Source organism: Tripterygium wilfordii, chromosome 12 (genome assembly GCF_013401445.1).
Source record: "Tripterygium wilfordii isolate XIE 37 chromosome 12, ASM1340144v1, whole genome shotgun sequence".
NCBI classification, from domain to species: Eukaryota; Viridiplantae; Streptophyta; class Magnoliopsida; order Celastrales; family Celastraceae; genus Tripterygium; species Tripterygium wilfordii.
In genome coordinates this window covers 4,159,536-4,173,184 of record NC_052243.1, presented here as the reverse complement: position 1 = coordinate 4,173,184, position 13,649 = coordinate 4,159,536, and the positions used below count along the sequence as shown (strand labels likewise).

Here is a 13,649-nt window from a genome sequence, read left to right as displayed (position 1 = left end):
TATTGAAGATATTATTTATTATGGGTCATGGGTTCGTACAAAATTATTCTTTATGAGTCGTTCTCATTGGTTTTTAAGCTCAGAAAACGATTTTTTAATATGAGTGAGGCTGAGTTTTGCATATAAATCACTCTGAAAGGTTATATTGGACGATATGTGATTTTTATCATTGACAAGATCCAAGGAACGAACCACCTAACTCATGTAATGTCCACGAGTGAATCAATTAGTGGCGTACTTGAGTTTCCGGAGAGTCTTTGACAAACTCCAAAAAGGGCCCTCTTAAAAAAATTTAAATATCGTATGGTACTTAAATGAGTTTGGGACTATTATACCACTAATAATTTTTCAAAAATATGAAACTCTGCAAATTCAAAGGCCCTGGGCAGCGGTCCATGTCGCCTGCCCCAGGATCAGATATAAAGGGATGTATTAAATTATAAATCACATTATTAATATTAGTGCATTTAATCAGACAATATAATTTGTACTATGTGTGCGGGGGTTCTTTATTTGCATGCTTTGCTGTCGGACGAAAATCATAGAGAATCATCCATTACCTTTTGTGGCGCACCGTACAAGCGGTAGATCACCATTCAATCTCGGACTATTGGGCTTCGCTAGCAATGGGGTTTCAATGGATCGGGAATCGGCCCAGCCCAATCAAACCCAAAAACATTTGTTTGAAATTGAAAATTGAGATGGAAATGTCTGTCTGGTGAAACACTGATAAGACGTGATATTGTGATCGTTAAAGCAGACAGGACACTGGGCTCCACCTTCTAACTACTACTTTATTTTTTTGTGGGCCTCACTTTCTTCATGGTAATTGTGTGAGATATTATTTCCTTCATTACTGATCCCTGACCAGTGATCTCATCAAAGATCACTGTGTGGTCACATGAAATTGGAATTGGGATTGGGCATGGCCTTCACCAGCTTTTCTCCTATTTGAATTTGATTGAGTCATCACGTGACTTGTAAAGGAAAGCATATATAGAGAGAGACTGAGAGTGAGCCGTTTAAATTGTCGTTTATTGAGTATGAATGTTGAGAATATTCATATAGGGGATGAGCCTACGTTATATGTGGGGTTGTTATTGGTATGGTAAATTATCCATTGGTATACCATTATCGATCAATTGGTTACCGAAAATAGCAGAAGATTGGTATACCGTTACCAATTGTTCGGTACGGTAAATTTACCGATGATTTCGGTAACGGTAACGGTAAGCAAAGTACAAAACCGGTAAATTTCCCGATTACCGACATATATATTAATATTATTTTTAGTTTTAGTTTTATTTAATTATGACCATTAGATTGATCTAATTTAATCTAGACCATTGATTATTTTTAGGGTTATCATTTCTATATCACTCGTAGCAATTTCATTAACTTTAAAGCAGCGTTTGCTACATAACAAAATGCTTTGTTGGTATTGATTACATGCTTTTCTTCTCCATTTCCATTATGGTCTTTTATATTTATTTATCTTGTTTCTTCTAGCTTTCATGCTATGGAGTTTAAAACACTTCGGACATTAAAAATATTATAAATTAATGAAATGAAAGATTTTCCGTTATAGATTGTTGGAATAATGTTATGTGAATTCTCCTTTCTTTCTTTCTCCGATTGATAGGTATTTTCTCTTATTCACACGTAGCACAATGATCCTTCTCATTAATCTATCATTTTTATTATTGGTATTGTAGGCAAGATGAAAGTGTTGTAGTTTCATACAATGACTATTAAGCACAATGCTACTTGATGCATTTTTTTTTCTTTCTCTTTTTTAAATAAGTTTAAGAATTGGTAAATTTACCAATTACCGACTTACCATTACCGATCGATCGGTATACCGACCATCGGTATACCGACTCTTCCGGTAACGGTAACGGTAACATTTTTTGAGTTACCGAAAGAATTGGTATGGTAACAGTATTCCGTGTTTGGTAACGGTAACCGTACCAATAACAGCCCTAGTTATATGTGTCAAAAAATAATTTAGGTATATCCACATGCATATAAAATCACTCACACAACAATTTTTTTTTTTTTTAATCCGGGTCTTGTGTTAGGTTTCAAAACTCCCTCTCAAACCCATCTCATTTATCACATGTCTTTGTGTGATTGAACTCATCTCATTTGTCACATCCATTTGTGTGTTCAAAGGTGTGCCCTTTAATTTTTTATTCTTTTCTTCAAGTACACCCATGCAACCTTTCTCCAACACCATTTTGAAACTATATGGATCGGGAGTGAGCTCACGTTACATGGTCTAAAATGAGCTTTTGAACATAAGTGGATGATTATCCATCTTAAAGGATACAACTCAAGAGTTTGGGTCTATTCACATGCATCAAAAACCACTCACACATAAATTTGAGACTTGTGTTTGGCTCCAACAATGAAAACAACAAAATGATGGTGTAAATGTGTAATATAGTGAAGGATTTGGGCCTAGTGGTGTGGTTTGTGGTAATCAATTTTGTATTTCTTGTCATGAGAATTCAGTTCCCGCCAAAGGTATGAGCCCACATGAATTTTCCATGTGATTGTCCGATCTACATGATTTATTGGTGTTACTGGATATGTCCGGTAGTTTTCAGTACACACATAAAAGATTTGGCACTTGAGACTATAACATGTTAGATGCTCTCTTACAGGGGAGCATAAAGCTTAGGTCAATGGTCTCTTGGTTGTTTCCCAATTGTATAATTGGGTTAGGTGGTGTTAGTTGGAGTTTATTTAGGGAATTGTTTCTTAAAGAGATAAATCTCCATCAGTGTGGACCCACTTTATGATCAATGTTCTTTACTGTCCACAGAAATAGTGATTTCCCTTTTTTGCCCTCTATTTGTTGTACGGCTGGCTTCACTTACCTAAAAAAAATAAAACAGTGAAATACATTATTTTTTTTAAGAAAAAATATCGTTCAAAAATATGTTTTTCATTGGAATCAAATATTGAACACACATATGTCTAACCCAATTGATTGTTAACCGAGTCACCTCTCGTTGGTGTGAAATACATGACTTATTTCATACTAAAAAGTATTTTTCAGATAAATAAAGGAGAGGATATGTGCGTGATTGTGTGAATCATATTTATTTGTATTTTTTTTAATACAAAAGATAGGGATGGAGGAGGCTCGAACTCGAACTCGAACTCGAACTCAAATCCTCTATTAGATACTATATACATGAGTGTCATTTCAGCTACTCGTAAAAAAATAATAATATTCATTTGTATTCCAAGTACCTTAAAGAGAAGAAATTCAAAAAATTATATTCAAAAAAAAATCCAAAAATTTGTGCAAGTTTACAACCAAGGCCGTGGTCCGTGGACATGTCTTATTATGTTAAAACTAAGCCCAAGAGATTTATTACAGCTAATGGGCTAATACCAAAAGTCTGAGCCCAAAATCTGAGTTTAAAGCCCAAGTAGGCTGGCCTTATTTCAAGTTACAGTAGCAGGAGTGCAGAACCGTTGAAAAAGAGAGCTTGGTGCCTGGTGGAGATGAAAATGGAGGACGTAAAACCTACCGATCATCTATCGAAGTTGTAGAATCTGGCATATTACACCGTTTCGAAATTTCGAGTGCCATTTTTATCGATCCTGTTCGTGTACTCAATCGATCGTATACCAGTCTTAGGGTTTCTCCGTCTACCTACTACTCCCGTTTATTCGAATCTAAACATGCTGATCAAGCAAGCACAGTCTCTTCAGATAAAATTTCTAGGAAGCAAAAACGTAAGCGGAGAAAACCTCACATCCTGAACGAAAGAGACAAGTCGCTGATCAACGCCACCAGGTAATTTACAACTTTCACACGATAACAACATATAGAAAGAATCATGCGCGTGTCTGCACTTTTCTGTATGATTTTGAAATCAATGCAGATTTTCTGGTTAATCTAGCTGTTAAGATGTTGTACTTGAGTGTTACAGGTGAGAGCAGATGGATCGCTGATTAGTGATTTAGACCTATTCTTTCATCATAGGCCTTACGAACGCATTATTTTGGGCTACTGTGATGGTGTGGTGAGCTTCTGTGGTGTGGAGATAAATTGAGTTGCTCAATTCCTCTTAGTTCTAGTTTCTTCTAGCTTTGAAGGTATTTGTTTGTTGATTATGCTGGTGGATGGTGACCTTTTGTTTGGCATGAACTCTGAACGCCTGTCAAAGGTTAGACCAATAAAGGATAGGCAAGTCATTATAAGCATTCCAGGAGATTACTCAAGGAAGCCTTCGATTGGAGGTATTCTTTCTGGTGCTTAATGCAATTTATAATGTTAAGCAAGCAATAGCTTACTTTACTATTCTCCTTGCATAATCACATACGCACAACTCACAATTACAAACTAGTTGGTTCAACAACTCATTTACTACCCTTAATGGGTCTCTATTGGAATTGAGGAATTATGTTGTTCTTGTTTAGATTATTTGCATTCTGTATGGTACCTGTTCTAGAAAATCGGAAAATAGTTTCTGATGTCAATTTTTTGGATGTTAATGTTACTCAATAACCTTGACCAAAAACAAGCCTCCTTTTTTTCGGTTGAATGAAAATTGACTCTAAAATAGCTATATTAATCATCAAAAACAAAGTGCAATAAGTGTGTATGAAAATCTCGCATTGAAGAGACTTCCTGAAAAGGTAAAAAATTATCCGTGTGAGTAGTTTGACACAGATTTGAAATTTGGATACCCAACTTCTTGAAATATTTGAAAAATGAGTTTTTGAGTTAAACTGAGTCAAATATTCAGTAGCCAAAAGTACTATTAGGCCGTAGAAATACTAGAAAATTCCCTCAAAAAGTCACAACAATCTTATCATCCAAGTAAAGTTAGCAGAGTTGAAGTCTCTGGAACTCAAAAGAAGACTCGAGCATCCTCTTCTATAACCATACCACGAGAATGTTCAAGAATCACTCCGAATATAAATATGTCCTCCTTCTGTCCATACGAAACTCACAATACCACTCTTAAGGAAAACTCATATTATAGCGAGCAAAATGCATCCGAAGCAGTATTTCAACAGCTTACAGGTCCTGCTACTGGTGTCCCTCTGCACCTTCGTTTGTACCTCCAAAGGGTCTCTCACGCCATTCATTGATCGTCCCGGGAGCCTATTGAGCGATCTCTGGTTGGACCCATTTCGAGTACTCGAACATGTCCCTTTCGAGCTCGAGAAGGACGCCAGTATGGCACTCTCTCCAGCCAAAGTAGACTGGAAAGAAACACCAGAAGGTCATGTCATAATGATAGACGTTCCAGGTCTGAAGAAGGAAGAGCTGAAGATAGAGATGTTGGAGAACAGAGTGATCAGAGTGAGTGGAGAGAAGAAAAAAGAGGAAGAGAAAAAGGGTGATCATTGGCACCGTGTGGAGAGGTCTTATGGTAAGTTCTGGAGGCAGTTCAAGTTGCCAGATAATGTTGATTTGGAGTCTGTTGAGGCTAAGCTTGAGAATGGTGTGCTTACTCTGACTCTGGCTAAGTTTTCTCCTGATAAGATCAAGGGTCCTAGGGTGGTGAGTATTGGTGGAGGAAAACAAGAGCAAGAATCAGCACCCAAGCTCAAGGCATCTGATGACGCCAAACAGGAGCTTTAAAACCTCCAAATTGTCTTATCTATGAGAGTGTGAGGCCTATCAGGGAATGAGTTTTCTCCTGTTAGTGAATAAGATTGAGCTGTGTTTTTGAACTTCCGTGTCAAATATGTATGTTTTTGCCTTTTTTTTTTTTATCAATGTTGAAGAATATGAATATCAAAGTACCTCTAAGAACGACATTTATAATACATTAAGGTAATGTCTTCTCTCAACATGTTGGTAAATTTCTCGGTGCCAAAATATAAGAACTTGAGAGATTTTGAGTTTGATTTTTTTACTCAGAGCAATATCCTTCTAGTCACGTCTTTTGTCAACGTGTATAAAAATTAGCAAGGTATTTATACGATAAATTAACAAATAGCAAGTCTTAGCTCACGTCTCATATTTAATTCTTTGACAATCCGAGACAGGCTAGGACTCGGGAGAGAAATGTGGAAGGCAGAGCAGAATGGTTGGAATACATGGTGGACAAAATAACTTATTAGGGGGTGGGGGGGAGTAGGATTACAGTTATTCACTGCAAGAACAGAATTATTTACAGGGGAAGAGGGAGAGGGAGAATTTGACGGTAAATGACTTCGGATGGGGCGACATCGACGTCGGCTGCGAGGAGGATGCCGTCGTGGAGGGGGAGAGAGAACAATCGGAGGAGAAGATCTATAGCGACGAAGATATATACTGGATTGAGGGCTCAAGGGAACTACAATCTGCCTAATCACTGCGATAACAATGAGGTTTTGAAGGCTCTCTGTGCTGAGGCTGGATGGATCGTCGAAGAAGATGGCACCACCTATAGCAGGGTAAATCAGCTGATCCTCTCTGTTTTTAGTATCTTGCTTCTTCTTCTTCTTCTCCTTTTTAATGATCGTAAAGTTGGTTATTTTCTTCGGATCTTAATTTCATCTCTATTATTCAGGCCCATTTTTAGAAGAAGAGAATTCAATCTGTGATTACTTTGTGCAGGGATGTAGGCCACCTCCATCTGGTTTAGCAGGGACACAGCTAGAATAACCCCATATTCTTCTCAGAACCCGAGTCCATTGTCTTCTTCCTTTCCGAGCCCTATTCCTTCTTACCAAGTCAATCCCTCCTCATCGTCCTTCCCTAGTCCTACACGATTCGATGCCAACAACTCATCGTCCCTTGTTCCGTTTCTCCGGAATGTCATCCCTTCTTCTCTTCCTCCGCTTCGAATCTCAATAGTGCGCCTGTGACCCCGCCCCTCTCGTCCCCTACTTCGAGAAACCACCCCAAGCCAATTCCCAGTTGGGAGTCCATTGCCAAAGAATCCATGGCCTCCTTCAACTACCCTTTATTTGCTGCCTCTGCCCCTGCACGCCCAACTCACCGTCGGTTTTATGGTCCGTCGACAATACCTGAATGCAACGAGTCTGATACCTCCTCCATTGTTGATCCTGGTCACTGGTTGAACTTTCAAAAGTTTTCTCTGTCTAATGTGGGTGCAGTGCTAGCCTCTCCAACCTTTAATCTTGTAAAACCAGTTGCTCAGGAAATTTTGCGTAATGATAAGATAGAGATGGGAAGAGGTTCCGAGTTTGCATTTGAGAATGGACAGGTGAAGCCATGGGAAGGGGAGAGGATTCGTGAGGTAGGATTGGATGATCTGGGGCTCACACTTGGAAGTGGGAACGCTCGGAATTAGGATCGGTGGCGTACCCTTGAAAGGCAATGGTAACGTAAGGCACAAAAGAACGGAAGTGAAGGGCATTCATTCTTCCTCTGGTTCATTTATTTTGTTGTAAAAAGCTTTTGTAATCGTGTGAGTCTGTTCCCATGGGGTTTGCATATCTTGAATCAAAATGAGTTCTTGGCTTCTTAGAAATTTTACGCAAGTCTCATATTAAGATGTTTTCTACATTGTATTGTTATAGATGAGTGAACTCCTCGTTAGGAATCGACCTTCCCAACTGACAGCGAGTAGCAGAAAATTAAAGAACAAAAACAAGAGGACACAATTCGAAAACTGAACCAGAAATATGCAATGAACTTGTGTTGAATGTACAACTTCCACTAAGAATACAAATTTTTCTATAGCCGTGGAAACAGTTGCTTTAAGATTAAACTCAGGTCATAATCTCTTATCATTGTTACAAAGATGACAAGTATCATCTCACAAGCTTTTGTTTACAAAGATGATCAGCATCACTCCGCAAACTCACAAAGAAAGAAAACCTATCATGGCATTCCTTGCTAATATACAAAATCAACTCTTGCTAGCATAATTACTCTCCATCTCCATGGAAGATCTTTTTTTAGTGGATATTGACAGATGCAAGATAAGTCTCCCAAGCAGTTTCTCATATTTCCTTCAAGGAGCCGTTGTTAGACTTAGACCTCCTTAATTCCCATGGGAAGCAGCCTTTTAAGGGTGACTGAAGAAGCAACGAAGATGCTGACAACTGCTTTTGCCTCATCGAAATTGAAGAAAGGCAGCTGAATGCACTTCTAAGCCTCCTTTTCTCACTATCATACGGTTGACCATTAGGATCATGCTGCACAGCCTCAATCTTGAGGGCTTCAGGTAGAATGCAGTTGCAGACTGAACCTACCATAGATAAATGCAGATGTTAAAAGGGTCAAATACAGGAATACATATGAGGGATGACATTTCTGAAGCAGCTGACATTAACATCTATTTCATCAGTCATTGGGTTCATTAGAACATGATCCATAGCACCTCAATTCTGTTCTTCATGAAGGTAAAATACATAGGATATTTGATGTAGCACCCCTCTTGTAGACTGGATAATCCACCAATTTATTCTTGGCAAGAAAGGATTTCTTGCATGAAAAACGACCATTGAAAACCCTGATGCCATTTTTTGTGACACAAAGGAAAGAACATAGCATCTAGCGCACAAGTCAAATACAATTAGACTACCATGTGACTGGGAAAAATATACTCTGAATATCTTGGCAATTTTTGTTATGATAGTGCCGTGAAAATTGAGAAAGACCTTCCAGAGAAACATAATAAATTTACAATCGGGGGGAATGAGTTTTTAAAAAGGGGGGGGGGGGGGAAGCAACTGTAAGAAAAATTCGACTTGTGTCAACATGTCCACAAGTCACAAAGTCTGGCAAGGCAAACCTTACTAAAGTTAAATGAGCAACTTGTTCCAATATTTTTACACAAGAAAATCAATTTTGCAAAAAAATCAGAAGTTAATCATTAACCCCGCATGACAAAGTCTGGTAAGAGAAAACATACCTATTTTTGCCAGACGATTAACCCATTTTGGAATCGGTTTCCCTGTCAGCTTGAGACAGATGTCCTTGCAGAAGTGGTTGCAGTTCTTGACAATTAAGTGATACGTATCACCATTGTAGCTTGCAGAAAGGTCCTCCATAAACTCCCTGACCTGGACAGGGTCCAGGCATGTCGTCCCAATAAATATTGACTTCCTAAACTTAAAGCCTGGGCACTGCCGAGGTTCAACCTCAAAAACGCCACTAGTAGGATAATCATGAGCTCCAAATGCATATTCAACACCATGGACTGCATAGTATGTGTGACCCAATAAAATATTCTGAAGACCAAACTTGAAAATCAACAGAGCAAAACAAAAGGGAAGATAAAATAGAAAGGTAAAACTTTGCATGCTAGTTGCGATACTATCGTACTAATGCACATGAATTATGTAATATGAAGAACTATATGGAAGCAACTAACTCAACAAAGTATAAGAAAACGCATGCATCAATGTCTATCTGTGTAGTAGGTAACTTCTGTAAGAACAGCATAGTGCTAGTTGCTTGTTGAAATGGACCTCACCTGATAAGAGCCTTAGCCATCTAGCAGTTCCTCTACCCCATCCGTGACATAACTTTAATCAGGAAAATCCCAAAGGGGTGTAGAAGGATTGGGTTATGATTATGAGGGCAACAAAGACAACTCCCTCAGCAAATGCTTTCTCTTCATCCAAATGATCATTTTCGAAAAGTTCTTGTGCATACCATTCTAAGGAAACCTAATCAGGTGGGACAACAGAACACATTTTCCCAGCAAAGGAACAATGCAAAGATGAGTCTTGCGCCTGAGCTACTTCTACACAAAGCATAAAATTGATCATAATTTTCATCTCTGCTAGATTGTCCACAGTCACTGTGCTCTTTTAGAAATCCATAAACAAAAAAGAAAGTTACAAATTCCCAAAAGGAACCATGAACACAAATCTCCTTCCAGGCATGGTCTCAATTCCTCAATAATTCACATCACACCTGGCCTCAATAATTCACATCACACCTGGCAGTTTGTTGTAAAACTCCTCATAGTGAACCATGAACACAAATCTCCTTCCAGCCATGGTCTCAATTCCTCAAGAATTCACATTACACCTGACAGTTTGTTGTAAAACTCCTCCTAGTGAACCATGAACACAAATCTCCTTCCAGCCATGGTCTCAATTCCTCAAGAATTCACATTACACCTGGCAGTTTGTTGAAAAACTAGTCCTAATGGATCCGCTCTCTGTCTCCGAAAAAGACATTCTGTCTTGTAAAACCACAGAGACACTTATTTTCTGCCTTTTATAATAGCAACTTCGATTTAGACTCCATTTATGTACTTTTGAAAAGGTTTTCTATACAATTTTTTAATAGTCTGATTCAAATTGTAAAATTCCACTACATAAGGGCTAAGCTGTGGAATAAAGGAAAGAGGAATCATGAGAGAGAGAACAAATAATAATTGCACGATGGAAAATAACTAAATACCAAACAAAGGAGTTGGCTAGACGAATCCAAAGGAAAAAATTAGCTGAAATCTACTAGGAGGATTTTTTATGGCATTTGTTTCAGTTTAAAGCAATGCTCTCCACCAAACCTATACGTCTCTTCCCTTTATAGTAAGGTGGTGAAATAACATGCCTTCACAAAAAGGCAAGTGTAGCTTAGATTGGGAAAGTTAACGTCGAATCATGATTTGGAAATTCCAGCTCTAGCCATTGCTAGTTGGAAAGTGTAGGTAGGAGGTATAATACGATGCACGAAAGAAGAAGTGCTCAATGCTCACCTTCAACACCAGAGTGGAAAATACCGAGACCTGCCCAATAAAAGTAGCCATTCATGGGCGTCAAGTCATAGACATTTAGATAAACTGGTGTGTTGCCTGGACCATAGCTAGTTGACTTCAGCTTGGGGAACAAACAAAAACGGGTGGCTGATCTGCCTCTCAATCGAATGGGCACAACGGATCTCCACCTTCTCTTTGATCCAAGTTTCATATCTTCTTAATAGTAAGACCAATAAGTGCTTGGCTTCAACCTTGCAATTTAAACAAATTTAAATGCATTAATTAATATGGAGTTTGTGCTGCATTGACTCTAAAAGTTCAGCAGAAATACTTATACATCATAATCTCCTATAAGCTCTTGATTAAGAGGCATAAAGAATCTGAAGAGAAACTCACAACAGTTGTAACTAAAGAAGAATTATCGGCCATATCGGCATTTATAATTTCTTCTTTGTAAATGAAAAAATATATGCAGTTCCGCAGGCAATGAGTAAAGTTATCAAACCAAGTAACTTGAACCATAGACTTCCATAATAAACTCAACATTACTCAGCATTGCCCCGAAACTAACGACAACCTTTTCAGGTAATCGAGACCACAAATTCCGCTTCTAAATTACTATTTTAAAAATGGAAGAATCAGATCAGATCTAGCTGAAATAATAAGTAATAAATGCAAACTAAAAGATAATAAGAAGATCTACAATGTATAACTATCACTCAAGTATCAGATCAGGCGAGCGTAGACAAAACGCTTCTGATTCCCAGACAATTTTGGTGAAGAATGTAAAATTATTGCGCTAGCTCGATGTGTAGCCAGAGTGGAAGCAGAAAAGCTAAATAAAAAGTGCAAAAAAATTCGATCCTGAAACAATCTATACCTATAAATTACTTCAAATTCTCATTTTCTTTTTCTTTCCACAGAATTTCTCAGGAATCAAACAAACTCAACGAAGGCACTTTACATTAGAAAACAAATCCTTCACAAAAGTAAGAAACGGAGAAAAGCAGAAGAGACAGAGGCAAAAAGAGAGGTGAACTCACAGATTCAAAGCCATTAGAGGCCATGGAAGCACCATTGAAGCAAAGCCATTGTGGTGTACAACTTCAGATAGAGTCGCTTTTGTAATGTTCAAGCATACACACCCATTTCCCAATGACTCTCTCTCTCTACTTTGTTTTTAATGTCATTGTCAATTCAAAGAATCACAGGCATGCCTCATGCTTACTTTGTAGGGAGAGAATCGTATGGGTATGTATACAGAGAGACGATGGTACGTTAAGTCCCACTGGATATTATACTGTTGCCAGCTTTTGTTTTGTTTTGTTTTTTTTTTTTTTTATTAAATTATTAATACAGATACTGCGTTTGATATTATTAGTTATTTTTACAATAATTATGTGTCTTTAGAAAATAATGTAAAAGTGAGAGGACACAAGATAAATCCCAAGATGAAAAACAAAATCCCAATAAAATTCCTCTACGTGGATTTGATTTGAATTGGTAACGGGGACGACACATGACACCAAGCTGCGAGCAAACATTCCGTTGAGGTGTCGAACAAACTCTCACCAAAGACGCAATAGATTTATCGAGCAGCACAAACGACACCCGAGGAGTATCATCTTGGAAACCCTTAGGTTACTGACACCTAAGGAAACCGAAATCCTAAGAAAATCAAACTCCGACCAAGAAAGGAAGAAGAGAGATTCACTCCAAGAAAACTCTCATAAGAATTAGGGAGGAAGAGACATTATAATTTTTTATTATTAGTAAATGAATAGCTCCGAGCATGAGAGCACTCTCAATCTCTAAATAACCCTTGAACTAAATTGAGTGTCAGAGAGGCTCTCGAGAATAAACTTGATGCCCCCTTAGCTTACTCTTCTTCATGTGCAGGTTATCGAAGAACGACCGAACAATCAATTCCCAGTTGCTAGCCCAACATACTAATACGTTAGAAATTGTTTTTGAGGCGGGTGAATTCTAGTCGCTTGTTAGCTTCACTCACATGTTATGAAACAAAAAAATTAACCACTTTCCTTTTTCTTCCTCTTTTTTCACTTCTTCGGGAATTGAATGATTAGATCTGGTGAATTAAATATTTTTGCCTCCTCTTTAAAGATTTCATGTGCCACACTTGTAAGACATGGTCAACTGGCATCCGTCTGTAATTTGGTACAAAGCCTCTATTTGCCCCTCATGACATGACCTCCTTTTTGTCGTTGCAAACTCATAATGAGATTATTGCATTTGTCCCTTTGGCATACCCACATTTGAAAAATTTTGCATAAAAAAATGTAACAAGATTCAGGTTATGAATCTTGGATTCCGGATGATGAGGTTCTTGTAAGCTCGTTTACCCCCTAATGTTAAAAGTGAAGGGAAAATAATAGAAGATTCACGCTTCCTGCAAGACTCGATCTTTTAACAGCATAAATGAATACTGTAAAATGTGTGTTCATGAGCTTCAATAATCTAGACAACGAATTTGGGACTCTACAATTGGTTTTGAATTGTAGAGTCTGAAATTATCGTGGAATGACACATGAAAAAAAATTCAATTCTTGAGATCCAATGATTGTTGGCTCGTGAATCCGCAAAAAAAAAATAAAATCTAATAGTCTAAATTTAGGTGCGGTAAATGTTTGAAATATCTCATGTAAAGCAAATATGTGTTTACATCAAGTGTTTGAAACTTGGGTATTGATCGTTGTATGAAATTTTAGAGTATGGACTTTCAAGAAAATTTGAGAGCCCCGCATCCACTACCCAACATGCACACGAATCTTGCTTCCAAATTGAATTGTATTAGCAATTTGTTGAGGACCTGATTGAGAATCCAATGACAAGCCGATTTCAATCCAATCAAAAGTAACAACGAACCAAATAAAGATAGATATAATTAATTGACTTCAAAGAATTTAACCTAATACAATCTCTACCGTAGAAAACATAGAATTAAATCTATTTTAGCCTAAGTCAATCAAAGCAAAG

At 37.8% G+C, this 13,649-nt stretch overlaps 2 protein-coding genes, 1 long non-coding RNA gene and 1 pseudogene across 3 annotated transcripts; 3 read left to right on the top strand and 1 right to left on the bottom strand.

Annotated features, from left to right (window-relative positions):
• The first annotated feature begins 3,520 nt into the window (after nt 1-3,520).
• Nucleotides 3,521-4,442, top strand: LOC120011412. Its single transcript, XR_005471018.1, has 2 exons — nt 3,521-3,817; nt 3,954-4,442. It is a non-coding gene; the product is annotated as an uncharacterized LOC120011412 (long non-coding RNA).
• A 518-nt stretch (nt 4,443-4,960) lies between these two features.
• Nucleotides 4,961-5,805, top strand: LOC120011195 (22.0 kDa class IV heat shock protein-like). The gene has a single exon (XM_038862259.1). It carries the CDS (start codon nt 5,021-5,023, stop codon nt 5,615-5,617), a length of 597 nt encoding a protein of 198 aa, XP_038718187.1. The 5' UTR covers nt 4,961-5,020; the 3' UTR covers nt 5,618-5,805.
• Nucleotides 5,806-5,974: 169 nt separating this feature from the next.
• Nucleotides 5,975-7,456, top strand: LOC120011193 (annotated as a pseudogene).
• A 137-nt stretch (nt 7,457-7,593) lies between these two features.
• Nucleotides 7,594-11,907, bottom strand: LOC120011194 (deSI-like protein At4g17486). Its single transcript, XM_038862258.1, has 5 exons — nt 11,696-11,907; nt 10,653-10,903; nt 8,850-9,137; nt 7,925-8,183; nt 7,594-7,875 (listed from the first exon to the last, which is right to left on the bottom strand). Exons 2-4 carry the CDS (start codon nt 10,861-10,863, stop codon nt 7,936-7,938), a joined length of 747 nt encoding a protein of 248 aa, XP_038718186.1. The 5' UTR covers nt 10,864-10,903; nt 11,696-11,907; the 3' UTR covers nt 7,594-7,875; nt 7,925-7,935.
• Nucleotides 11,908-13,649: the final 1,742 nt, after the last annotated feature.

Excerpts from the sequence above, each read along its gene's own strand:
- LOC120011195 (XM_038862259.1), top strand. The coding sequence starts at position 5,021 with ATGCATCCGAAGCAGTATTTCAACAGCTTACAGGTCCTGCTACTGGTG.
- LOC120011194 (XM_038862258.1), bottom strand. The coding sequence starts at position 10,863 with ATGAAACTTGGATCAAAGAGAAGGTGGAGATCCGTTGTGCCCATTCGA. Across the intron at positions 9,138-10,652 it reads TTTCCACTCTGGTGTTGAAG|TCCATGGTGTTGAATATGCA; the intron begins GTGAGCATTGAG and ends CATACTATGCAG. Across the intron at positions 8,184-8,849 it reads TAATCGTCTGGCAAAAATAG|GTTCAGTCTGCAACTGCATT; the intron begins GTATGTTTTCTC and ends TATCTATGGTAG.